This window comes from Mangifera indica, unplaced genomic scaffold, assembly GCF_011075055.1.
Source record: "Mangifera indica cultivar Alphonso unplaced genomic scaffold, CATAS_Mindica_2.1 Un_0022, whole genome shotgun sequence".
Taxonomy (NCBI): Eukaryota; Viridiplantae; Streptophyta; class Magnoliopsida; order Sapindales; family Anacardiaceae; genus Mangifera; species Mangifera indica.
In genome coordinates this window covers 147,708-172,524 of record NW_025401114.1, presented here as the reverse complement: position 1 = coordinate 172,524, position 24,817 = coordinate 147,708, and the positions used below count along the sequence as shown (strand labels likewise).

General features: G+C 34.1%; 3 protein-coding genes across 3 annotated transcripts; 2 read left to right on the top strand and 1 right to left on the bottom strand.

The window, feature by feature from the left end:
* The first annotated feature begins 1,143 nt into the window (after positions 1 to 1,143).
* Positions 1,144 to 4,760, top strand: LOC123206044 (formate dehydrogenase, mitochondrial-like). The gene is made up of 6 exons (XM_044623140.1): positions 1,144 to 1,309; positions 2,358 to 2,529; positions 2,897 to 3,437; positions 3,678 to 3,802; positions 4,022 to 4,134; positions 4,443 to 4,760. The coding sequence occupies exons 1-6, from the start codon at positions 1,232 to 1,234 to the stop codon at positions 4,554 to 4,556; spliced, it is 1,143 nt and encodes a 380-aa protein (XP_044479075.1). The 5' UTR covers positions 1,144 to 1,231; the 3' UTR covers positions 4,557 to 4,760.
* LOC123206045 (photosystem I assembly factor PSA3, chloroplastic-like) lies at positions 4,751 to 7,492 on the bottom strand. The gene is made up of 3 exons (XM_044623141.1): positions 7,086 to 7,492; positions 6,781 to 6,945; positions 4,751 to 5,202 (listed from the first exon to the last, which is right to left on the bottom strand). The coding sequence occupies exons 1-3, from the start codon at positions 7,443 to 7,445 to the stop codon at positions 4,882 to 4,884; spliced, it is 846 nt and encodes a 281-aa protein (XP_044479076.1). The 5' UTR covers positions 7,446 to 7,492; the 3' UTR covers positions 4,751 to 4,881.
* A 2,203-nt stretch (positions 7,493 to 9,695) lies between these two features.
* On the top strand, positions 9,696 to 23,780 carry LOC123206049 (deoxynucleoside triphosphate triphosphohydrolase SAMHD1 homolog). Its single transcript, XM_044623144.1, has 19 exons — positions 9,696 to 9,921; positions 10,014 to 10,051; positions 10,144 to 10,166; positions 10,529 to 10,635; positions 10,728 to 10,779; positions 10,856 to 10,940; positions 11,203 to 11,293; positions 11,646 to 11,684; positions 11,848 to 11,915; positions 12,019 to 12,081; positions 12,223 to 12,278; positions 12,362 to 12,435; positions 12,596 to 12,688; positions 12,779 to 12,880; positions 16,899 to 16,979; positions 17,094 to 17,185; positions 17,306 to 17,321; positions 22,986 to 23,096; positions 23,199 to 23,780. The coding sequence occupies exons 1-19, from the start codon at positions 9,796 to 9,798 to the stop codon at positions 23,298 to 23,300; spliced, it is 1,419 nt and encodes a 472-aa protein (XP_044479079.1). The 5' UTR covers positions 9,696 to 9,795; the 3' UTR covers positions 23,301 to 23,780.
* The last annotated feature ends 1,037 nt before the right edge of the window (positions 23,781 to 24,817 follow it).

The following is a 24,817-nucleotide window of genomic DNA, read 5'->3' as shown; positions in this document are numbered from 1 at the left end:
TTATTAAATAAAACCAATAAAAACATAAGGCTAAAATACTTGTTCCTACTTAAGGTATAGTAAAATCTTAAAGTTTTATCTTTCAATTTTTAAAAACCTAAATATCTATTTATAAGCTAAAATTTATTAAAATTTTTTGTTAGGATTAAGGATAAAATCATTATTTAATAATAATATTTAAAAAAATAAAAATTTATATCATTTGTCCCCCTTAATTTAGAAAACTAATAATTTTTCTTCAAAATTAATTTTGAAAAATGATATTTTCCTCTTACCTAAGGTTTCAAATTTTGTTAGCAAATTTCTGGTGAATGACTGTCAATCTCTCTCTGACTAACAATATCTGGATTCGACAGAATTCATATAAAATCTAAATAAAAAGTGAAAACTCTTCATTTATATTTTCATCATCCAAAAGAAGTCAACTTTGTTTGAATGACGATGATGATTCAGATGAAGAGTTTCAACTCTTTATCTGAATTTTATCGAATCTAAATTTCGTTGGTCAGAGGAAAAACATTGGAAGGAGAGAAGTCATTAGGAGGGAGAGAGATCAATCGTCATTCATGGACAAAATTTAAAACCCTAAATAAGGAAAAAATATCACTTTTTAAAATTTAATTTTAGAACAAAATTATTAATTTTTTAAATTAAAAAAATAAAATAATATAAATTTTTATTTTTTAAATATTATTATTAAATAATAATTTTATATTTAAATCTGGTTAAAAATTTTAATAAATTTTTATTAATAAATAGATACTTAAAATTCAAAAAATTAAAGAATAAAACTTTAGATTTCCACTATATCATGATGGAAATAAGTCTTTTGGCCAAAACACAATAAAACGTAATTATTGAAACCCACCTAAATTAATTAAAGTGATACTTAAGAGCGGTGAAGAACAAATTGAAATTCGCCACGTAAACCATCTGGTCCCACTAATGAGTGGAAGCGGGTGCGTGGGCCATCCCTCCCTGCATTATTTTGGAGAGGTTCATGCATGATGGTTACATTAATGGCGTAATACATCTTTTTTAATCCAAAAAGCAAATGACGACAAACAATCTTCTTTTTTTTTTTCAACCAGAGAGAGAAAGAAAATACTTTTACCTCTCCATTATTGACGGCAAGTCAAATCTCTAATCTCTAATCTCGGTAGTGTATAAAGCATAAGAGTGGCAAAGTAGACATGAGATAAATTGTTGCAAACCTTCAGAGAAATCAGATATGGCCATGAAGCGGCTACCTACTTCTGTAATTAGGGCTTTAGCTTCTTCGTCGACGGTATTCACCAGACAAGCGCATGTAAGCAATTCATTTTATTTCGTATTGAAATCGGTCTTGTCTGCTTGATTTCTTTCTTTTTCCTTTAATTGTCGGTGATCGGATTGTGAGTCGTTTCGAGGGAAAAAGAGAAAAAAAATCTGCATGCATCAAAGCGTTTGATGATGATGATCTGTTAAGCCAGGGCCCTACGTGTGTGCAGCTTTGGCAGAATTTCATGTGGGAAGTGTGAATTTCACTTGAGTGACACTGTACTTGTCGATCTCAGATGGCTGATTACAGTAAATCAGTTGAGCCCGGTAAATTTTGTTTATCTCCCTGAGGTTTTGTGAAATTTCAGGGGTTCAAAGACCAGTTGAGTCTGGAATCTTCTGATAAATCGAATGCATTTTACTCATAGGGGGAGGATTATGAAGAATTTTGAAACTAACTGGATCTCTCTGTATTCTAACCGATATTGATTGAAATTTAATGAAAATTTTCCTGAATTTCATGAAAGTTTTTGTCTGCTACTTACTATTGATCTATGTTTTCACAGAAGGATTATTTTCTGAAAAGATTTTTAGTTAATTTGAGTCGTTAAGATGCTGAAATTTAAACTAATGCTACAATTTTCATGTCCGGTGTTGTGTTGCATGGTAATTTAAGCTTTTAGATGACATCTATGGCACCGTTTGCTAAGTTGTTAACCACTAGAATTGATGAATTAATGATCATGTTTACTAGATCAAGTAATTGATGTGAAGTTGTATGTTCTTACAAGCCTTCATTATTAAATTTCAGAATCTGTTGATTCGACTGTTTTATTACTTCTAGAATTGGTTGATTGTTGAAAAGTGTATGGTTATCATCTATTTGATGTGTCTTGCTGTATTCTGCTCATATGAAAATGGCAGATTAGTTGCATAACTAGCATGATTTTAATTAGAAGTGGAAGAAATTGTTAATATGAGATTTTGATATACGTTGGAGCTGGTCTCTTATTACATTTGAGTGCTTAAATGGTTTGTCCTTACATTGCTTTTATCCTGGTTGTTGAATCAAGTTTCTTCTATTTGATTGCAAACAGGCTTCTTCTGGAGGCAAAAAGATTGTTGGGGTGTTTTACAAGGCCAACGAATATGCTTCAAAGAATCCTAACTTTTTAGGTTGTGTGGAGAATGCTTTGGGCATTCGTAACTGGCTGGAATCACAAGGTCATCAGTATATTGTTACTGATGACAAAGAAGGGCCACACTGTGGTTAGTATTCAGACTTTAGTACCTTTAAGCAATATGAAAGGAAACATCATTATGTAAAAAATGTGAATAAGCTTGTATACAAATGCCACCATGCTATGCATTCATAAGGCTCTCTATCATTCAGTGTTTTTGGGCAACTGGTACTCACTGAGATAGATTGGCTGACCTGACGGCCTAATATTTGAATTCAATCTCTGAAGTATATCATTAAAAAATGAATACCCCTGCTTGATGGTTTATATCAGAACTATATTTCCTTGGTTAACATGATGCGCACTGATTGATGATATCCTTGTGTAGTCAAGAAGTTGATATTTGGATGTTTCCCTGCATAATTTACTGATATTCATATCTGTGGTTGTTGCAGAACTTGAGAAGCATCTTCCTGATTTGCATGTTCTCATAACAACCCCCTTCCACCCTGCTTATGTTACAGCAGAAAGGATCAAGAAAGCCAAAAATCTGCAACTTCTTCTCACTGCTGGAATTGGTTCTGACCATATTGATCTGAATGCTGCTGCCACTGCTGGTTTAACTGTTGCAGAGGTCACCGGAAGCAATGTAGTCTCAGTTGCAGAAGATGAGCTCATGAGAATCCTTATTCTTCTCCGTAATTTCGTACCTGGATACCACCAAATTGTCAATGGGGAATGGAATGTCGCCGGTGTTTCCTATAGAGCTTACGATCTTGAAGGGAAGACAGTTGGAACTGTCGGTTGTGGACGAATTGGCAGGCTTTTACTCCAACGGTTGAAACCTTTTAATTGTAATCTCCTCTATCATGACCGGCTGAAAATGGATCCAGAATTGGAGAAACAGATAGGGGCAACATTTGAGGAGGATGTTGACAAAATGCTTCCCAAATGTGATGTAATTGTCATCAATGTGCCTCTTACAGAGAAAACGAGGTATTATTGATATTTCATATCTGATTTTTTTAAACTAAACATTTTCAAATGTTTATTGTTTACTCACTCTCTTCCTTTTTTTTGTTTTTTTTAAGAATATATATTTTGGTTAAAGAGCTTGGTTGTATGATATACAATGTCAAACTTTATTTTCTAGGGAAATATAATATATATATATTCATTTGGTAAATTGGATTAATACTAAGTCTAAATTTTTTTTTTTTTTTTTTTTTTTTGCAGAGGAATGTTTGACAAAAATAGGATTGCGAAGTTGAAGAAGGGAGTCGTGATTGTTAACAATGCTCGAGGAGCAATCATGGATACTCAAGCAGTTGTTGATGCCTGCTCAAGTGGACATATTGGGGGTAACTTAATTTAGAAGTCAGTTTATGTCAATTGTGAAGCTGGTGTGGTACATATAAGATATTGCATCCTATTTATGTTCTTTTATCTTTTATTTACTTCTTTAATTACGAGGCATTCATCCATACTCCCAGATAGGGATGCCTGGACATCTTGAATATTGCATCGACTAAGTCAATGCACTCTTCATTTTCTGGTTTTCTTTTCAACCAAATTCTCAGGATATAGTGGTGATGTCTGGAATCCACAACCAGCTCCAAAGGACCACCCATGGCGTTACATGCCAAATCATGCTATGACACCACATATTTCGGGTACAACTATTGATGCACAGGTATATTAGTTATCAAAGTCTCTTTATTTTTACAGGTATATTGATGTATATTAAGCAGACTTAAAATACTTAATAAATCTCACATTCTGATATGGCAATTTTTACATTCAAAGTTAAAACTCCTCAAGTGACAAGTTTTACTTCTTGTAAGTATTTAATCTGTTGATATTTCTCGTTGTAACTCATTTATACAGTGTCAATGTCCAGAGGTGAAGTATATGTTTCTCACTTCTTGTGTTGTTACTAAGTTCTTGCTTCTCTGTTTCATTTCCGGCTCACAAGTCAAATCATGAATTGAAATTTTACAGCTGCGATACGCTGCTGGAACTAAGGATATGCTTGAGAGGTACTTCAAGGGACAAGAATTTCCTGAACAAAATTACATAGTCAAGGCAGGTGAATTGGCACCCCAGTATCGTTAAGTCCAGGCTTCTTGTACATGCAGTATCTGAAGGTTTAACATTGGCAGTGTTGTCTATCAGCAGGCTCCCCCTGAAATAATGTGCCTGTGCATTTGTCTTTTGTTTCGTTCTAAAGTAATAATCCTTTGTAATCTGAACTTTGTGATGCTTGTTGAACTTGTGCTTTATGATGTATGAATAAAATCACAACCGAATTTAGCAATACTATAATAACTCATCAATTTAATTTTCAGTCTGCTTATTAATTTCTTAGAAGTAGAATTTAGGGAAACCTCTTTCAGTTGGCAATGCTTCGTTCTTTCTTTTCACTAACACCAAAAACTATTCAAGTGTCCCTATTTTGTTGAAGAAATTGAAGGTCTTTCATTTGAAGCTTTACAGCTTCTTCTGGTAGAGGTTTTGGCTCTGGAAAACCGTTCTCATCGCTGCCTTCGGCTACTTTCCTTGCCCTGTCTTTCACAATTCTCTCTATCTCTGCCGGCTTAACCGATGGGAAAACAGCACTAAGCATGGTAATTAGAAGTCTCTTGTCCTCCTCTTCTATAGCTTCCCTCCTGAAGCAACAAACATAAACTGCTTCAAGAGCCTTCTCAGCTCGAACCTCCATTGCGATACTTGGGATAGCCACATTGAATTTAGATCGTCTCTGTAAAGCATTGAATTCATAATTTAGATCATTATGCATAGACATCATCATACTTCTAACTACTAAAACATTGATAGTTAATGCTGAAGCCTTAAACATATTGTTTAATTCTAGAAAGTCAAACAGTAGCTTCATCATACAGTTTTTCTAATGATAGCCTTTTGAGAAGCATTTCTACAAGTCTTCATTTCACATCTAGGCTTTTAGAAAAAATATGAAGACATACTACAACCAAAAATCTCCATACTTAGCCTTAAGATTCTCTCCAACCGATAGGCTATCCAGCAGGGCCACTAACTTTTCAATCTGAAGCAGCTACATCAGTGAAACTGAATAATCTCCATACTTGGCTTTCAAAAAGTAATCATCTTTCACTTAAGTAGCCGGTGAGAATGAGAAAGAAAATAGAAGAGATCGAATGGATAAGTATCCTGACCAAAGTGTGAGAAAGATTTGGTTACAAGACTTGCTATACAACTAGGAGATATCTTACTAGATAAAGCTGCAGTACCAAATGTTAATTATATAGAAGTACTACTACTGTTACCTCTTTTAACATCAGTAGAACATAAGATAAAGAAAGGGTGTTTATTCTCTAACAAGGAATTTTTTTTCCAAGCAAAATATGCAGACAGAACAAGCTATTACTATCCAACTGTCCTCTGCCGTGGACATCTTATATTAGTTGAAAAATTCTCTGGAAAATGCTAAGAAATGAAAGGACTTTTTTCTTCTTTTTCTTTTTGGTTATTTCAAAATAAAACTTCGTTACTTGATCAATTTCCTTTGATTGTTGGTAATCATTGTTTCATCTTTTTCTTTACATACAAACTCTTATACTTGACATTTTTTTCCTTTGTCATTCAAATTATTCTTTTGGACAATCATCGTTCCATCTTAATACATTCCTAATAATATGCCTAGTGGATATAACTATGGCTAGGTACCAGTCCCCATCTCAGATGTCTTTTTTCCATGATTCATTGTTATGTTCTTACTTTATGTCGGACATCTATCCCATGCTATCAACAAAAGTGCAGCCAACCAAATAGGAAAAATAACCATTTGCTTGATTTGGGTAGCAGTAAAAAGTCTTGACAAAAATTAGAGTTTTGGGACACAACTATGTTAATCCAATTAACTCCAGACAAAGCCTATCTCTTTAAATCTCTCCCACCAGACATGAGCAGGGTAAAAAGTAGTTATGTTAAACAATAATGATATGTAAATGAATTTTTCAACAAACCAAGTAACCAGCATTAATGGGGTGCCAGCAAGTGGCTTTTGAACTAATACTGGTGCTCAATATTCATAATCTAAAGAAGATCAAAACCAGATGTCTCATCCATCAAATTTCACTCAAATAAACCCAATTCAAGCCTAAACTCCTTGAACACTGAAATTAAAAATTTTGGACAAAGAATGGTTACTAAATAGGATACAAGAGCTGTTAACTAACCTCTTTAGACTCATTCAAGCCTAAACTCAATTCATTAAGCCTAAACTCTTTAAACACCGTTATTAAAAATGCTGGACAAACAAGGGATATTACATAGGATACTGGAGTTGTTGACTAACCTCTTTAGCCTCATTCATCAAGGCAATGAAGTTCTGCTCTTCAAATTCAAGATCATTTGAAATACGAAGCCTAGTCGCCCCCTCCAAAATTTCCTCAGATTTTAGTAGACCAGCACCAACAGCAGCTACCCAACAGCACATTAAAACATACAAAGGATCTCCTGCCTACCCCAAACCAACACCCAACTCAATAACTTCATTTCATAATCCGTTATTCCATTTCCTCAATTTATAACCAATTACCCATAAATCAAAATATCAAAAACTAATAAAAAAAAGTGAAAAGAAACTTAGAGCACAGTTACCCGTCCACGCCGTTCTTGGAAGTCATAGAAAGCTTTAGAATCATTGATGCCACAGTTATTCCCAACCCTTCTTCGAAACTCAGCAAAATCAACAGTATCACTACCAACGCCGCCTTCATCGCTGAGAATTCTAGCTAAAAGGCCAATAACCGGCAGTGAACCAATGACTTTGTTTGCAAAACCAGAAATGGAATTCTGGTTCTCGTAGTAGGCTTTTACAGAGAACACACCAGAAGAGGAATAGAAATTCGCAACTTTATTCGACTTGGGATTAGAATGAATGGGGCGGAAAACATGAAGAGAAGATGAAATTTGATTGCAGGAAGATAGACACGTTAAGGTAAAGGATGTCACAACCATCGTCACGGTGAAAATATCGGAAGTTAATCTCGTTGATGTTTTTTGGGCCTCTCATTTAAATACGTTATCCGGTGAAATTAGTTTCTGTTTGTGTGTAGTTCGGTATACGGAGAGAATGGTGTGAGCGTTTCGATTAAGGCCTTATGAAATTTGGGCTTTGGGCCAATCTCTTTCCAAGCTAGAGATGACAATAGATAAAGCAAAAGGCCAATACCCTAATCCCCATCTCTGTTCCCTAGGATTTTAATTAAAACAGGTAGCCGCTTTTCTGCGTAAACGTTTTTCAACAGCAATTCTTACTTTTTACTTTTTTAAGCAAATAATATTTTTCATTCTAAAAATACCCCTCATTTAATTTCTCAACGTTTACCATAGCATTTTACCGATTAATTGCTTACATTTCACTATACGCATTAATATTAAGTTATTTGTAATGAATAAAATCTACAGATTGAAAACTAGATTGATTTTTCATAAAATAGTTGATCGTTATATATCGAAAATAATAGATATATCGAAAATGATACGTTTTTCTCAAAACGGTGTGTTTTCTTCTCAAAACGGTGTGTTTTCTTCTCAAACAGGTTGCGTGAAGGGGTGTGGGTGCGAGAATCTAGAAAGGGGTGTGGGAAAGGAATGGGTGCAGGAATTTGGAAAGGGGTGCGTGAAAATGTAAAGGGACGCGTGAAAATATAAAAGGGTGTAGGAATTATAAAAGGGGTGCGGGAATTATAAAAGGGTTGCGGGAATTATAAAAGGGCTGCGTCAAAATAATGAACACAAAATGAGTGCATAAAAATACAAACGAGTGCATAAAAATGTGAAGGAGTGCGTGAAAATACAAACGGGTGCATAAAATATAAAAGGGGTGCGGGAGATCCCTTTATAATATATATTATAAAAGGGTGCGGGAGAAACATATCTCCCGCACCCCTTTTATAATTATAAAGGGCCTCTCCCGTTATAAAGGCGTGCAGGAGATCCCCCCCCCCCCCCCCCCCCCCCCCCCCCCCCCACACCCTTTTTGTTTATCCCGCACATTTTTTATATTTTACGTACTTGTTTGTATTTTCACGTACCTCTTCATATTTTCATGTATTCGTTTATATTTTCACGCACATTTTCACATTTTTATGCACCCGTTTATATTTTTACGCACCCGTTTTGTGATCGTTATTTTAACGTACCCCTTTTATAATTCTCACACCCCTTTTGTAATTCCCACACCCTTTTTATATTTTATACATCCGTTTGTATTTTTACGTATCCATTTGTTTTTCACGCACCCCTTCGCTTTTTCATGCACTCATTTGTATTTTCATGCACCCCTTCACATTTTTACGCACCCATTTTATGTTCATTATTTTCACACACCCCTTTTATAATTCCAACACCCTTTTTATATTTTACGCGCTCGTTTGTATTTTCACGCACCCGTTTATATTTTTACTCACCTATTTGTATTTTTACGCACTCGCTTGTATTTTCATTCACCCCTACCCATACCCGTTTGTATTTTCTTATAAAAGTATATAATAATCAATTATTTTATAAAAAATTAATCTGTTTTTCATATGTAGATTTTATTCATTACAGAAAACTTAATCTTAATACATATCGTCTGAAATGTAAGCAATTAATCGATGAAAAGCTATAGTAAACGCTGAGAAATTAAATGAGGGGTATTTTTGGAATGAAAAGTATAATTTGCTTAAAAAGGTAAAAAATAAGGGTTGCTGCAGAAAAAAGTTTACGCGGTAAACAGGCTGCCTATTTTAATTAATTTCCCCTATTCCTTCAAGTAAAATAATTTTTTATCTTTGATATTTAGATAACAAAGAATTTTTGTTTCCTTCCATGTGAAAAATGTTTCTTCCCTTTCCTTTTCTGTCTCTGCAGGGCAAATTTTCATCTCCATCTTGATCTCTATTTCCATCATCTTCTCATTTTGTTAAAAGATAATGAAATATTGATTAAGTGTCCATGTATATTTGTAGTACTTTAAAAATTTTAAAAATAATTCAATGAGTTTAAAAAACATATAAATAATGAAATGGATCAGGTAGGAACAGGCTGGGGTAAAATCTCTCTTTTAACCCTATCTTCGATTACGAAGATTTTAACCAACTCCTGTTGGGAAAAAAGCGGGTTGAAAACCCGGTATGGAGGCCCAAATTACCATGTTTAAAGCCTAAGCCCAACAATGCAAATATAATATTTAATTTAAGGAATTTGGACGCAACGTGGCCTAGTACTTCACAGTATTCCAGTAACCGTGGGGATTAGAAACTCACACAAGGGGTTCGAACTCCAAATTCTCCATTCTCTTAGCTCCAAAAATCCACTAAAAATGGGCGCCATCTGCAACGAAGACCTTCCTCTCTCCCCGCGTCGCACCTGTTTTGCCTCCTCTCATGATCTCAGATTCTTCAAGAACGTGCACGACAATGTCCACGGCAACATTTATCTCGACCCGGTGATTTTTTCTTTCTTTTGGTTTCTTCAGAAAATCGAATTAAATGATAATGTATTTTGTTTTGTTATTACTGATTCTTTGTATTGTTGCAGGTGGCTTTGAAGTTTATTGATACCGAGCAGTTCCAAAGGAAAGTTGATTGCACTTTTATATATTTGGAATTATTTTATTTTACTTAATCTTATGTTGTTGATAGCTTTAAATCTGTTTTCCACGTTACAGGCTCCGTGACCTGAAGCAGCTTGGTAAGTTTTCTGCCTTTTTATTTTTTATAAGCGATTTTCTAATGATTATGTGACTGGAATTTGTTGCAATAAAACCATGTGCATACAATGTATACAATTGGTACATAGATTATATGCCATCATGTAAATGGATAAGTTTGAATTGATTATAACATAACACTCAACTATATAATGACACATTATCTATATATCAAATTGTGTACTTAAAACTGTGTGTAAATAGTAATGCTCAATTTGTTATGTATTGTTGAGTTCTACCTAAATGTTTATTGGAATTATTTGTACTTAACTTATTAATGTTTTTGGAAATTTTTTTCCAATTTATATAGGGTTTCTTAAGAAGATAATTTTTCCTGTGCTAGGTATGACACACATGGTTTACCCAGGAGCGGTGCATTCCAGATTTGAACATTCTCTTGGTGTTTACTGGCTTGCTGGTGAATCTGTTCAAAAGCTCAAGAAGCACCAAGTATGGAATTGTTCTTTATATTTTCTGATTATTTGTAATTACATTATGTAAACCATCTTAAGGCCTTTTATGTGGGTGGTTCAATTCTGTAGGGTTTGGAGCTTGGTATTGATGCCTTTGACATTCAAACAGTGAAACTTGCTGGTACTTTATTTCATCTCCCATGAGTCTCTCTTACAGGCGACGGGTTTGTTACATTAATTGTTGTTTTAATCTGTAGGGCTTCTACATGATTTGGGCCATGGGCCTTTTAGTCACTTGTTCGAACGTGAGTTTCTTCCCCGCATCCATAGTGGCTCAAAATGGTATACTATAGATTATTTTACAGGATAAGTGTATTCTTCCTTTTCTAAGGTTAATTACAACATCAGAGTTTGATTAAAGATTTATGCTTTTGATTGAAAGTACTCTATGTTATCAAGAAACCATGTTTTGTTTTTGTATTTAAGCACCAAGTGATCTCATATATGTTCTGTCAGTATAATATGAATGGATATCTTTGTGTTCCTCTATCTCTTCCTCTCCTTCCATCTTAGACAGAATTCTCTTGTTTTGTGTGCTGCTTAGGTCTCATGAGCAAATGTCATTGAAGATGGTTGATTATATAGTAGACGAGCACCACATTGATGTCGACTCTGGAATGATTAAAAAAGTGAAGGTAAAGTCATCTTAATAGAATCCTCTGTTTCCACCTTTTTGTACAAAAAATTAAAGGAGAAATCTTTAACTGTTTATATGTCAGCTTGACGCATTACAAGAATAAAGCTATATTCAGTTTATGTCTTTGGAAATTCTCTTATGTGGTATGAGAAAATATTGAAATGAAAAACTGATTCTAAGCAATGCTAGAAATACAATTTTTCTAACGAAATAACTTTTCTCTCTTTATTTGTCCTCCCTCAGATTTTAACTTTGCCAGAGTCTTAGTTTTATTGAAGTGGGCTCTAGTCTTTATTAAAATGAATAATTTAAAGATTCATTTTTGTTCACTTATCTATTTATTGTGGCAGGAGATGATTGTAGCTAGCTCAGAGTTTGCACTCCCAAAAGTAAGATCTGTTTAGATTTTTAGTTTTCTTTTCATACTGTTTTTGATATAGAAAATTTGTCATGCTTAAACACTTAGTTTTATCTCATATGAAGTTATCATGTTATTTTTCTTTTTGTTGTTCTGTTGCTCGCCAATTTTTATAATAGCCCCATATTTTGTAGGGCACAAGAGAGAAGCGTTTCTTGTATGATATTGTTGCAAATGGTCGAAATGGCATTGATGTGGACAAGTGAGATTTAGTGATTTGTTCATCTCACATTATATTTGAGGTTCCAGCAAGTTCTTGTTTTGTTTAAAGTTTTTTATGCTTTTATTATAATTTTGATATTTAGGTTTGATTACATTGTCCGAGACTGCAGAGCTTGTGGTGTGGGATGTAACTTTGAGTTTCAGAGGTTAATATTAAATTTTCTTGTTAATTTTACTTGTTATTGGTACCATCAGGTTACTCTTATAACTGGTGTAGTAACTACCTTTCCTTCTTACATAAAATGAGGAACTTATTATCAACCCGGTACAATTCTCATTTCTTGTAGGTTAATGGATACTATGCGGGTTTTGGATGATGAAATTTGTTATCGTGCCAAGGACTGTTAGTATCTTCTGTTTAATTTCATTGTCATTGGTATATACGATTTTATTACATACCACTAAAATATTGGGTAATCTTGCTAGATCTAACTGTCCACAAGTTATTTTATACTCGTGCTGATCTTTATAGAACTGTATATACACATCCAAAAGTTAAGGTATGATACTTGATTGCTTATTCTATTTCAGATAGTCTACATCTGGTTGTTATGTTGTTCATTTATTATATTTATTTTTTTTAAAATTAATTATTTTAATTAGTGGCCCTTACAGTAAGTAGTATTGAACTGTTCTTATTCCGATTGTATTTAATTGCAGGCAATTGAGCTTATGATAGTAGATGCTCTGTTGAAAGCAAATAGCTTTCTAGAAATTTCTTCTTCCATTGAAGATCCTTCTGATTATTGGAAGGTTTACTAAGCTGAACTATATTTATGATTTATAGATTTTAGTTCCTGTATGTATAAAATTCTATCTTAATATTGGTTCCTGACAATTCAGTTGGACGACACAATTATCAAAACAATTGAGATTGCTCCAGACCAAGAACTCAAGGAATCACGAGATCTGATTTTACGCATCCGCAGAAGGAATTTGTACCAGGTATTGAAGCTTTGCTTATAATTCTGTTTTTTCTCTTTAATTGTATCACATGGAAGGAATTGTAACATGTGGATAAGTTCTTGTGCTTTGATAATCCACTCAATGTTATTGGACCTATGTTAAGAGGTGTCAGCTTACCTTCTAAAGGTCGTAGCTTCTCAATCAAGCAAAAGTTGCACAAATTACCCAAATAATAATATTCTTCTCTGTCATTTCCTTGTCATCTAACCCCTTCTTTATAATAACCTAATCTCATCCCAATCCTTAGTAATTAAATACCAAATATTATCAGATATCAAATATTATTTAAATCAATTAAATATTATTTATATCAAATATTATCTTCTTAATTAATATATAATATTATCTTAATCCTAATTAATATTATTTTTCTAATTGATACTATCCTAACATTATCTGTCCCTTTAAAAACTATCTTGTTTTCAAAGTGGACTTTGTGTAAAACTTGTTTGATTGGTGGTATAATTGGTATTTGGGTTGGGTTGGATAATATTTTGGTTTTAATTGGAAGAGGGTTTCGTTTGATTAAGTGGATTGTGTTTAGGTTTGCTGGGTGAATGGTAGAGTTTGGTGGATGAGTTGCCTTTAGGTTAATCCATTAAGGTTGAGCCTGGAAATAAGTTATGTTTGGGTTTGAGTGTGTGTGGTTTAGTGAGTTGGACTGGTGGTTATTAGTGTGTGGGTTTGAGAGGTGGTTAGCACCTAATACAAATTGGGTTGGGTTGTTGTGGAATTGGTTGATTTTTGAGTTGATTTAGTGGGGTTTTAGGTTGGGTTGGTTCTCAATGACTTGGTTCTTCTCTTCATTTCACCTTTTTTCATCGTCCGCTTCATTCGCTTCTAATGTTTGCCTCCCTCGGTAAAGACACAAAGTATAGATGCACACAAATGAGTTTTGATGGCTTGGTTTTGTTGGAGTCTATCATCTTACTGTTGGAATTTGTTGATCTTTTGTTTTTGGACCAGAATTGAGTTTGTGTGCTCCATTGTTGATGACTTCAGTTTTGTCGAAGTTCTTTCTTTGTTGTTATCATTAGGAGGCAACTCCTTTAAGTCCTTCATGTGCTCTTTTATTGTTTCAAAGATTTGGCTAAACGATCCAAACTAGTGTCTATGGTGTCTAACTTATACATCATTATCCCATCAATACTTGACTCTCCATCCTCTTCTCTATCGTGCCTAGATCTCACACACTTTGATACCAATTTATTGATAACCTTTTATAGAAAAGAATGTTGACAACAAAAGGTGTCAGCTCCTCTCAAAAGCTAGAGCCTTTCAATCTGCCAAAGGTTGCCTTAAACTCAAAGTCAATATATTTCTTCTTTCATCACCTCTATCCAATCGCCTTTATATATTCTACCAATATCCTAATTTTTAAATTTAAATGTAATCAAAATTGAATATTTTGTTCTAACAAAATATTTTATTAATTAATTGATTAATAATAATACTATTATTAAATCCTAACATCTGATACCAATTTGTTAGGAACCTCTTACCAGCTCCTCCCAAAGACCTGCAGATTTTTAATTAGCCAAAGGTTGCTCTAAACTCAAAGTCAATATTTTACTTCTCCTTTCTCCTTTAATTCAATCTCCCCTTTTTATTCTATTAGGTTTCTAATTTTCAAATTCAAATATTTTCCTAATCATATATATTATACCAAAATCAAATATTTTATCCTAATATCAAATATCTTATTCTAATAAAATATTTTTTAATTAATTAATTAATATTATTATCATAATTATTGTGATTATATAATTTTGACATTATCCGTCCCTTTTAAAACTGGTGGGAAAATTGGAAAATATATTTCTTTGTTTTTTAGTTTTTTTACAAGCCCATTTTGGTTTTTTTTTTTTTTTCATATTTACATTTCTTGTTATCTAATTTGAAAAAACTCCTCCCATGTTGCCATTATTTTGGTTACTACAAGTGATTGAGAAAGTCATTCACTTACTTTTTCATTTTGTTTCATGTTTTCTTTGTTTTGTCTTTGTCATCAACAAAATCAGATCAACAGGTGAATAACTAGATTCTGACACCTGGACCTCGTCGAAATTTGTTAATTGAATCCTTGAATCTTGCTAATTAGCTCTCTTGGTTATCGTATTTAACTAATTGAACCCTATATTTTGTTGATTCCCTTTCTTTGCCCATCACTAGCTTAATTATTTTGTCGAAACTATTCAATTTTTCGCAAGAATCTATAGTCTTGATTGAATCAGGTTCTTTCTTCACTTGTTGCTTGTTGTACACAATCAAGATGATTAGACTTGGATCTGAGCGAAGCTGGTTCAGTCTTGGAAGCTGGTTTGTCTCGGTTTAACTTAGTTCGAGTTCGTTTCTTGCAAACTTAGACTGAATCCAAACCATAATATATGATTTGACTAAAAAAATGAGTCGAACACGAATCAAATAAGTTTCGGCTTATGAGCCAGCCATTAGCTTGGCTCGATTCGAGCTAAGTCATGGCTTGATTCGAGCTGGCTCAAGAGGCTTAAAATTACGTTGTTTATAAAGTGACTATATAGACCCCCTTTCCATTCTTATCAATGTTCTCTGAGTTTCTCTTGTCGTTCTTACTGCACTCTATATTGCCATTCCTCTACATTTGTGTCTTTTCTTTTCTTCGAAGATCACCATTTTGCGATTGAAAACAAGCAAGCAAGCATAAATCTATCTTGATCTCTCTCCTTTCTTCTGATTGTTTCTCCAGATTAACAATTGTTGAGCCAGTGAAAGTGTGTCTAGGCAGGTTATGATTCTGATTATAGATCTTTGTCTTGTTCTCGTTGACTGGTGCAACATATATTTTTGAGTTTTTTATGGTCAATATTAAGAACCCTAACTGAAACCTTAATGTCTTTGTTTGTTAATTAATCCGTTATTCATATTTGCCTTTGTTTGATTACTTCACTAGTTTGGTGGTTACATTTGACCGACTGAGATATTTGATGACATGAGAAAAATGATGGTAGATTGTTAGAAGATGTAGATGTCATGTGATATTGTTGAATTTCTAAAATGAGTTAATGTATGTGTCTAGCATTCTCTGTTCTTTGTATGATATTTGAGACTTAAAAGCAATTGTTTTTTTCTTTTTGCTTTGATTCCATTTATATTTTTGCAGATTAAGTTTTCTTCCTTTAGACTGATGAAATATATACATTTTGATTGTAGTCTAAAAGCAATTGTTTTTTCCTTTTCGCTTTGATTCCATTTATATTTTTGCAAATTAAGTTCGTAGCATGAATATACATTTTGATAGTAGTCTAAAAATTTAGTTACAAGCTCTAGTTTCAAACTCGAGCCATAAATTTGAGCCACAAACCTTGAATTTTTTTCGAATCGAATTCAAATCTTCCTTCAGATTGGCTTAACAAACTTGAGCTATCTCTAAAACCTTTCGAGCCAAACTTGAGTCAGCTAATGTTCGGGCTTGGTTCGGTTCGAATTCACCCCTAAAGATGATGTTGTCTGATTCATCTTCATCCACCAATAGGACATCTTATAACTTGCATTTGCAATCATGACTTGATTTATTTTTGCTTTTACAACATAGGTAAATTCCATTTGCCCCTCATGCTTGAGCTTTCAATTCTATTAGTTGCAAATTTTTCTCTATCTTCCACTCTCATCCTATATGATATCATACCTCAACATTCTCAAAATCAAGAGGTGCTAGTTCCTTTGCATTAATCTCCCAATTATTCAGAGGCTGTCCTAAACTCAAAGTCAATATTTTTCTTCTTCCCTCTCTTAAATCCAATCACTGCTATTTATTCTACCAATATTTGAACTTACAAATTCAAATATATTATTCTAATAAAATATATTATCCTAAAATCAAATATATTATGCCACAATTAAATATTTTATTCTAATCTCATATATCTTATCATAATCTTAAATATTTTATTTTAATAAAATATTTTTTAATTAATTAATTAATATTTTCTGAAGTTATATATTTTCTTTGCTGTTCCAGTTTTGCAACGAGTATGCTGTTCCAAAGGACAAACTTGAGCATTTCAAAGATGTCACTGCACAAGATATTGTTTGTTCCCAGGTATGTATGCAATGAATATTGTATGCATTTTGGCATGTGTACCTGCACGTGTTCTTTGCATATCAAGCCAAGCAGACTTTCTTATATGTGTTGTTTCAAATTTTTATTTTGCAGAAAAATGGTGGAGTGATACTAAAAGAAGAAGATGTTGCTGTTAGCAATGTTAGGATTGATTTGACTCGTGGAAGGAGTAATCCTCTAGAAAGGTATATGAAGTATGACATATTTATGCTGATTTTAGATATTTCATTTGCTTTTATCTTGTACTTCTGGGTGCAATGACTAACTTTTGTTATCGATTTTATTTGGTGCATGCTTGCCCCCAGAATCAACTTTTTCAAGGTACTGAATGCATTTGATCATTTTGTTATGCATACATTTTTATAGAAACTGAAATTAAGGGTTTATTTTCATTGATTAATTTACTGTTACAGAGGTACATTTATATACACATTAGATATTTCATATTAGGAATATGAATATTTGATTCCTATAATCAAGCTCTATATTCCTATAATTAAGCCTTATTCACTAATTTACAGATTCTGCAACACTCCTTCTCAAGCTGGAGCATAGATATTAATCATGCCCAACTTGTTACAAAGATAATCAACTCGAACCCCATTTATAGCCTTATTGAAAATATCCCCTAACTGTTCTCCAGTCTTCACATATCCTGTAGAAATAAAATTCTGCTGAATTTTTTCTCGAACGAAATGACAGTCAATCTCAATATGTTTAGTTCGTTCATGAAACACAGGATTAGAGGCAATATGAAGAGCAGCTTGATTATGACACCATAATTGTGCTGGTAACGATATCTGGAAACCCACTTCAGTCAAAAGTTGATATACCCACATTATTTCACACACAGACTGAGCCATAGCTCTATATTCTGATTCTGCACTAGATCGGGACACAACATTTTGCTTATTGCTCTTCCATGATACTAAATTTCCTCCCACGAAAACACAATAACCAGTGGTAGACCTTCTATCTACCTTGGAACCTGCCCAATCTGCATCTGAGAAGCACTCAATGTTAGTGTGACCATGATTTCCATACAGTATGCCACGTCCAGGAGCACCCTTCAAGTAGCATAAAATTTGCTCTAACGCTACCCAATAATCAACCGTCGGAGATGACATGAATTGACTTACAATACTGACAGAGTATGCAATGTCAGGACGAGTCACTGTAAGATAATTCAACTTTCCCACTAATCTTCTATACTTCTCAGGTTCTTCAAACGGTTCCCCATCTTTTGTAAGTTGGAGATTAGGAATCATTGGAGTGCTACATGGTTTAGCTGCCAATTTACCTGTCTCAGTCAATAAATCAAGCACATATTTTCTCTGAGATAGAAAGATACCTTTCTTACTTCTCGTCACTTCAATACCCAAGAAATATTTCAACCCTCCTAAATCTTTTGTTTGAAACTGAGTATGAAGGAATGATTAGAGAGAGGAAATCCCCACAGTGTCGCTTCCAGTAATGATGATATCATCAACATAAACAACTAAAAGAATACTGCCAGCTTCTGACTGTCTATAAAAAACTGAATGATCACATTTGCTCTTTATCATGCCAAACTTTTGAACCGCCTCACTAAATTTTTCAAACCAAGCACGAGGACTTTGTTTCAAATCATATAGGGATTTGCGAAGACAACAAACCTTTCCATACTCCCCCTGAGCAACAAACCCAGGTGGTTGCTCCATATATACTTCCTCTTGAAGGTCACCATGCAAGAATGCATTCTTGATATCCAACTGGTGTAAAGGCCAATTATAAGTAGCTGCCAAAGAAATAAATAAACGAACAGATGTCAATTTAGCAACAGGTGAGAAAGTATCAGAGTAATCCACCCCATAAGTTTGTGCATATCCCTTAGCAACCAGGCGAGCCTTAAGACGAGCCACTGATCCATCCGGATTAACCTTAACTGTAAACACCCATTTGCATCCAATGACTTTCTTCCCTATAGGGAGATTGACCAAGTCCCAAGTACCATTATCAGCTAAAACATTCATTTCATCTATCATAGCCGCACGCCAACCAGGATGAGATATAGCTTCATGAGTGGTATTAGGAATAGAAATAGAATCGAGTGATGCAACAAAGGAACATGAAATAGGGGATAAATGACCATAAGAAACAAAAGAAGAAATAGGATAAGTACATTGTCTTTTACCTTTGCGAAGGGCGATTGGTAGATCAATGTCAGTAGAAACTGGATCTGACGAAGAGACTGGTTTAGGACATGCATCTGGGGTTTGTTGACGTCTGGAATAAACCTGTGTAATGGGTGGTCTGACAGGGTTTGATTCTTCAGGTAAAGAAGATTCTGAAGAACTAACAGTTGTAGGGCGAGATGAGGTAATAGTATACACCAATAAATCATCATCCTCCCCTTGAATGGTGTAAGCAGGAGAAGTGGAGAAGAAAGGAATGTTCTCCAAAAAGGTAACATTAGCAGACACCAGATATTTATTTAAGGTCGGACAAAAACACCTATAACCCTTTTGAAGACGAGAATAACCAAGAAACACACATTTTAAAGACTTGGGGTCTAGTTTTGTGACATCAGGACGAATATCACGAACAAAACAAGTACTGTCAAATATTTTAGGTTCAATAGGGAATAAAGATTTATTTGGAAAAAGAACATTATAAGGACTCTGACCTTGAAGAACTGAGGATGACATGCGATTAATCAAAAAACAAGATGTTGAAACAGCATCAGCCCAAAACTGTTTGGGAACTTGCATTTGAAACAAGAGTGCTCGAGCTGTTTCAAGCAGGTGTCTATTTTTTCTTTCAGCGGCTCCATTTTGAGATGGTGTGGCAACACAAGAAGATTGATGAAGAATGCCATTTTTTATCAAATATGACTGAAAGGATTCAGAAAAGTATTCCTTGGCATTATCACTACGTAAAGTCTGAATAGAAACATTGAATTGTGTTTTTATTTCAGCATAAAAGGCACAAAAATGAGAAAACACTTCAGAACGATTTTTCATTAAGTAAAGCCAAGTCATACGAGAATAATCATCAACAAAAGTAACAAAGTATTTAAATCCAGCTTTAGACACTATAGGACAAGGACCCCAAACATCTGAATGAACTAATTCAAAAGGAGAGTTAGCTCGTTTATTGACTCTAGACCCTGAAGACAGACGATGATGTTTGGCAAATTGACATGACTCACAATCAAACGAAGATATATGACGAAACTGTGGACATAAAGTCTTCAACACAGGTAGAGAAGGATGTCCCAACTGACAGTGAGCTTCGAACGGGTTTAAAACACTTGAACAGGCAACAAACTTTGGTGTTTGCATATCTAGGATATAGAAACCCCCAGATTCATGTTCTCTACCAATAGTCTGCTTCGTCGTAAGATCCTGAAATAAACAATGATTAGGGAAAAATGAGACACAACAATTAAGAGCACGAGTGAATTTACTCACAGAGATTAAATTAAATGAAAACTGTGGTAAACTCAAAACAGATGACAATGAAATTGATGGAGTTGGATTAACAGTTCCAGAACCAAGGACAGATGACATTGATCCGTCTGCTAAAGTAACACTAGAAGGGGATGTAAATGACTGAAAGGTTGAAAAGACACTAGGATTACCTGTCATGTGATCTGTAGCAGCAGAATCAATGACCCATTTGGAGGAGGAGGAAATAAGACATGTATTTGAGTTACCTGACTCAGCACTGGCAGCGATAGAAGTCGATGAAGACTTTAGTGAGTCTTGGTACTGAGAGAACTTGGCATATTCTTCTGCAGAAATCATAATAGCCTCTCCAGACAATGAACTGGTAGCAGTGTTAGTTGTTGCAACATGTGCTGACTGAGATTTTGAAGCACGATTTAGCAATTTTCTACAAGTGCGCTTTGTATGGCCTGACTCATGGCAATAATAGCACACAATCCCTCCTGATTCTTGACTCCGATCAATAGTCCTATCACGGTTACCACTGCTCCCTCCTCTATTACCAGTTCTATTATATGGACGTCCAGTTTCAGGGGCTCCACTTCGACTAACAAGAGCGCTGTTATTCTGAAATGATGAGCTGTTTTCTGTGCGAAGTACCCTAGTAAAAGTGTCATGCAAAGATGAAATCTCAGGACTAGCAAGAATTTGAGACTTGGCAGTTTCGAACTCAGATGGAAGACCCGCTAGGAAGCTCATGATGACCATTTGTTCTCGCTGGACTTGTTGAACCTTTACATCTGGACTAAAAGGTAACAACATATTAAGTTCTTCATAAGTTCGTTTAAAGTCCATGAAATAAGAAGTGATAGTCCTGTCTTGTTTCTCTGCACGATAGAAAGCTTTGCACACCTCATATATACGAGAAAGATTACCTTTTCCAGAATACAAAAAATCTAAGTACTCCATTAGCTCCTTAACCAATTCACAATGATTAATTAAACTGACTAACTCACTTTCAATGGAATTCCGGATCTGCAAAAATAATCGAGCATCATCTCGCAGCCATGCTTGCCTAGTACCATCCGCAGGAGGAGCTTGCGTAATGTGATCATCTTTCTCCAGACTCAACAAATACAATCGAACCATTTTACTCCATTCGAGATAATTGGAACCATTAAGCTTGTGTTCAGTGATTTTTGACATTACAGGAACCATCTCCGCCATAGTTATCGGTTTAATATCTGCCATAATAATACTCAAAGCAACGGAATAGAATAAATAGCAAGAAACTACTGGAGAAATTGATTTCTGTAGCACCTAGAGCACGAATATACTGCACAAACCCCAAAGAATAGCAAACAAAAAGGACCGAGATCTGATCAGAGAGAGATTCGGCGACAGCAACTGTTCCGGCGACGGCGAACAACGACGAGGTTATGGGGCTCTGACTCGCCGGCGTTGTCTGAGACTGACTGTAACGGCGGTGAGATCTAACGCGCCACCGAACCAGAGATCCGATGCGCAAGTTTGCAGAAGAAACAAGTGGCGCGTGCAGGTCACGCGCTGAGTTTCTGGTGATCGGATTCCGGGAAACTGCCGATCGTCGAAGTGTACTCCTTCTTAGTGCGGCGGTGAGAACTAATGTTTACTCTACAAGGGTGAACGACGAAATTGCTCACTAGGGCTAAAAGAAAATTTTCGAATTTGCACACTAGGACAAACCAAGCTCTGATACCATGTAAAAACTGAAATTAAGGGTTTATTTTCATTGATTAATTTACTGTTACAGAGGTACATTTATATACACATTAGATATTTCGTATTAGGAATATGAATATTTGATTCCTATATTTGATTCCTATAATCAAGCTCTATATTCCTATAATTAAGTCTTATTCACTAATTTACAGATTCTGCAACAATTATTAGTTGTCATTTCCATATTTTTAAATGATTTCTTTAGTTTCAAGACATTGTTATGTACCCTATTTCAGAAGTACGGAATCAAGGGTATGTCCTTTTTTTTTTTAAGTCCCTCCATAATCGGGACGGCTATAAATACCTATAATAATAAGAGAGTGGGCATGTGCAATAGCCCACTAAATAAAGTGACCACAATCTGTTGATAATTTTTCTCTGTCCACAGAATAAAATTTGGAGCTGACTAAATATCTGCAAACTGTCTTTTTCTATTTTCCTGTCGTTTTCTTTAACTATTGTTGACAGCCCACAGGTTAACTATGTATAAAATATTATCTTGCGTTCTTGCTGCTTTGAGCAGATATAATTATAATATTAACTGTTCCTATTATTCTAATTTTGCCAAAAATGTTGAACAAGTTTGAGTACACAATATTGAATTTGGTTGTGGAAGATTCTCTCGTTCTTAGAGTGACTAAGGATTTTATAAAGTATCTAGAGCTTGCCTTATAAGTTACTGGCGGCCTCAAATTCATTATCTTCTTTGGGACTTTGATAATATTCCTGACCAGCCTCAAGGGGTCAAGTTCCATTGCTTAGGTGCAGCCTTTTAACAAGTTTGATGTCTTTTCAGGATTATGACAGTGAGGAGAAATTCACCATTCCTGATGATCGCATTAGTCACTTGTTGCCCACATGCTATCAGGATATGATAGTTAGGGTTTACTCCAAAAAACCTGAGCTGGTCTGTGAATCTGTAATTTTTCAGTAATTTAATCATATTGTTTTCATACCCTTTTGTCTTCCCATCAAGTTACTGATTGCAACTTTTCTGTATAATAAACAGGTTGGAGCAATCTCCGAAGCCTTTGAAAACTTTCAATTGAAAACATATGGGATTAAAGCACAAGTACATTCAACGCCAGAGAAAAAGAAAAGGCGCATATGAGGTGACCATCTGCTTTCTTCAAAAATCTGGAACTTACTTTCTCAGTCAGCAAATCAATACAGTTCACATACAATACACGACATAGAAGTATTGTTTATGAACAATTGTGGACATCAAGGTGAAATCATGGTTGATTTACTTCCATCACATAAAATCAATCATTCGTATAGTCAATGCCCTTTTCTTATCTATTGATCAATTCATTTAATGTTTGAGCCAAAAATCAAGTTTTTGTGTTACTCCATGCTGAAGGTGTAAATGTCAAAATTTGTTGAGTTGTGATTAGTGAAGGAGGATAAGTGGGTTGACTTGACTTGAGAATCTAAAGTCACGGGAGTTGAATTTATTCTCTCAAAGCGTCTGTGTAGTGTGGCCCTGTGAAGTGAATTTTATTTGATGTAGAATGAAGTATAAAAAGTCAACTTTCACGTGTATGGTGACGCAGTGCAGCAGATATAAATAGTGCTTATTTCATGGGAACGCAGGACGATAAGATTCTTTTACTGTTTGTCGGTATGCCCTTGTACAACATCTATTTTTCTAAAGGTCAAAAGACTGCTTGTCGCTCAAGGTCTTAAGTAATATTAAAATCTTATTTGTTAACTTTTGACCATTAAAAACGTTTATTTATGAGTTAAATTTTATTAAAAATCTTAGATTGAGTCAGAAAAAAAATAATTATTTTAATAATAATATTAAAAAAATATTTTTTATTAAAATTTTTTTTGAGATTTTAAAAATTAATAATTTTATTTTAACTTAAAGTTTTTCAATTCTAAAAACTTATATTCTTTCTTTTTTCCTAAAACTAGAGTTTTTTCCTTTATCTCTTCGGTCACTATTTTTTACGTTGATAACTTTTTTTTTTACTCTAAATTGTCATTGATATCAGTTATAACATATCCTTATCCTAAATCATTGTTTAGACAATTTTTGTTTGGATTTGATGGATCTAGACAAAAATCGTTTGAATAACGGTTTAAGTTGGGATATGTGATAAGCGATGCTAGTGATGGTTAATGGTAAAAATGGAAGGTCGTCGACGCCGGAGAGATGAAGAAAAAATATTCGAAGAAATATGATTTTTTAAAACTGAAAAATTTTAAGTAGAACTGAAATTAGTTGGGATATATTATTATTGTAAAAATGATAGTTTTATTTTTATTTTTAATTAAAATTTTTAACAAAATTTGACTCATAAGTGGGTGTTTGGATTTTTGAAAGTTTGTAGATGTGACTTTGGAATTATAGCAAACCTTGGGTAGACTTGTTCTCACTACATTTCTAAATTTATACCTTTCAATTTTTAAAAGTTTAAATTCCCACTTATGGACAAAATTTTATTAAAATCTTTTAGTAAAGTTAAAGATAAAACTGTTATTTTACATTAAAATTTAAAAAATTAAAGTTTTATTAAATTTTGTCTTTTTAGTTCGAAAATCTAATAATTTTTTTTAACTCAAAGTTTAAAAAATAGTAATTTTTCTCCTGCTAAGGTTAACTCAAGAACTATCCAA

What these genes read in the sequence shown, in the direction of transcription:
- LOC123206044 (XM_044623140.1), top strand. Translation starts at nt 1,232, where the DNA reads ATGGCCATGAAGCGGCTACCTACTTCTGTAATTAGGGCTTTAGCTTCT. An exon ending in TATTCACCAGACAAGCGCAT is followed by an intron (nt 1,310 to 2,357) that starts GTAAGCAATTCA and finishes GATTGCAAACAG; the next exon opens with GCTTCTTCTGGAGGCAAAAA. An exon ending in CTCAAGTGGACATATTGGGG is followed by an intron (nt 3,803 to 4,021) that starts GTAACTTAATTT and finishes CCAAATTCTCAG; the next exon opens with GATATAGTGGTGATGTCTGG.
- LOC123206045 (XM_044623141.1), bottom strand. Translation starts at nt 7,445, where the DNA reads ATGGTTGTGACATCCTTTACCTTAACGTGTCTATCTTCCTGCAATCAA. An exon ending in TCCAAGAACGGCGTGGACGG is followed by an intron (nt 6,946 to 7,085) that starts GTAACTGTGCTC and finishes GGTTTGGGGTAG; the next exon opens with GCAGGAGATCCTTTGTATGT. An exon ending in TGATGAATGAGGCTAAAGAG is followed by an intron (nt 5,203 to 6,780) that starts GTTAGTCAACAA and finishes AATGCTTTACAG; the next exon opens with AGACGATCTAAATTCAATGT.
- LOC123206049 (XM_044623144.1), top strand. Translation starts at nt 9,796, where the DNA reads ATGGGCGCCATCTGCAACGAAGACCTTCCTCTCTCCCCGCGTCGCACC. An exon ending in CAGAGTTTGCACTCCCAAAA is followed by an intron (nt 11,685 to 11,847) that starts GTAAGATCTGTT and finishes CATATTTTGTAG; the next exon opens with GGCACAAGAGAGAAGCGTTT. An exon ending in TTGTTATCGTGCCAAGGACT is followed by an intron (nt 12,279 to 12,361) that starts GTTAGTATCTTC and finishes TAATCTTGCTAG; the next exon opens with ATCTAACTGTCCACAAGTTA.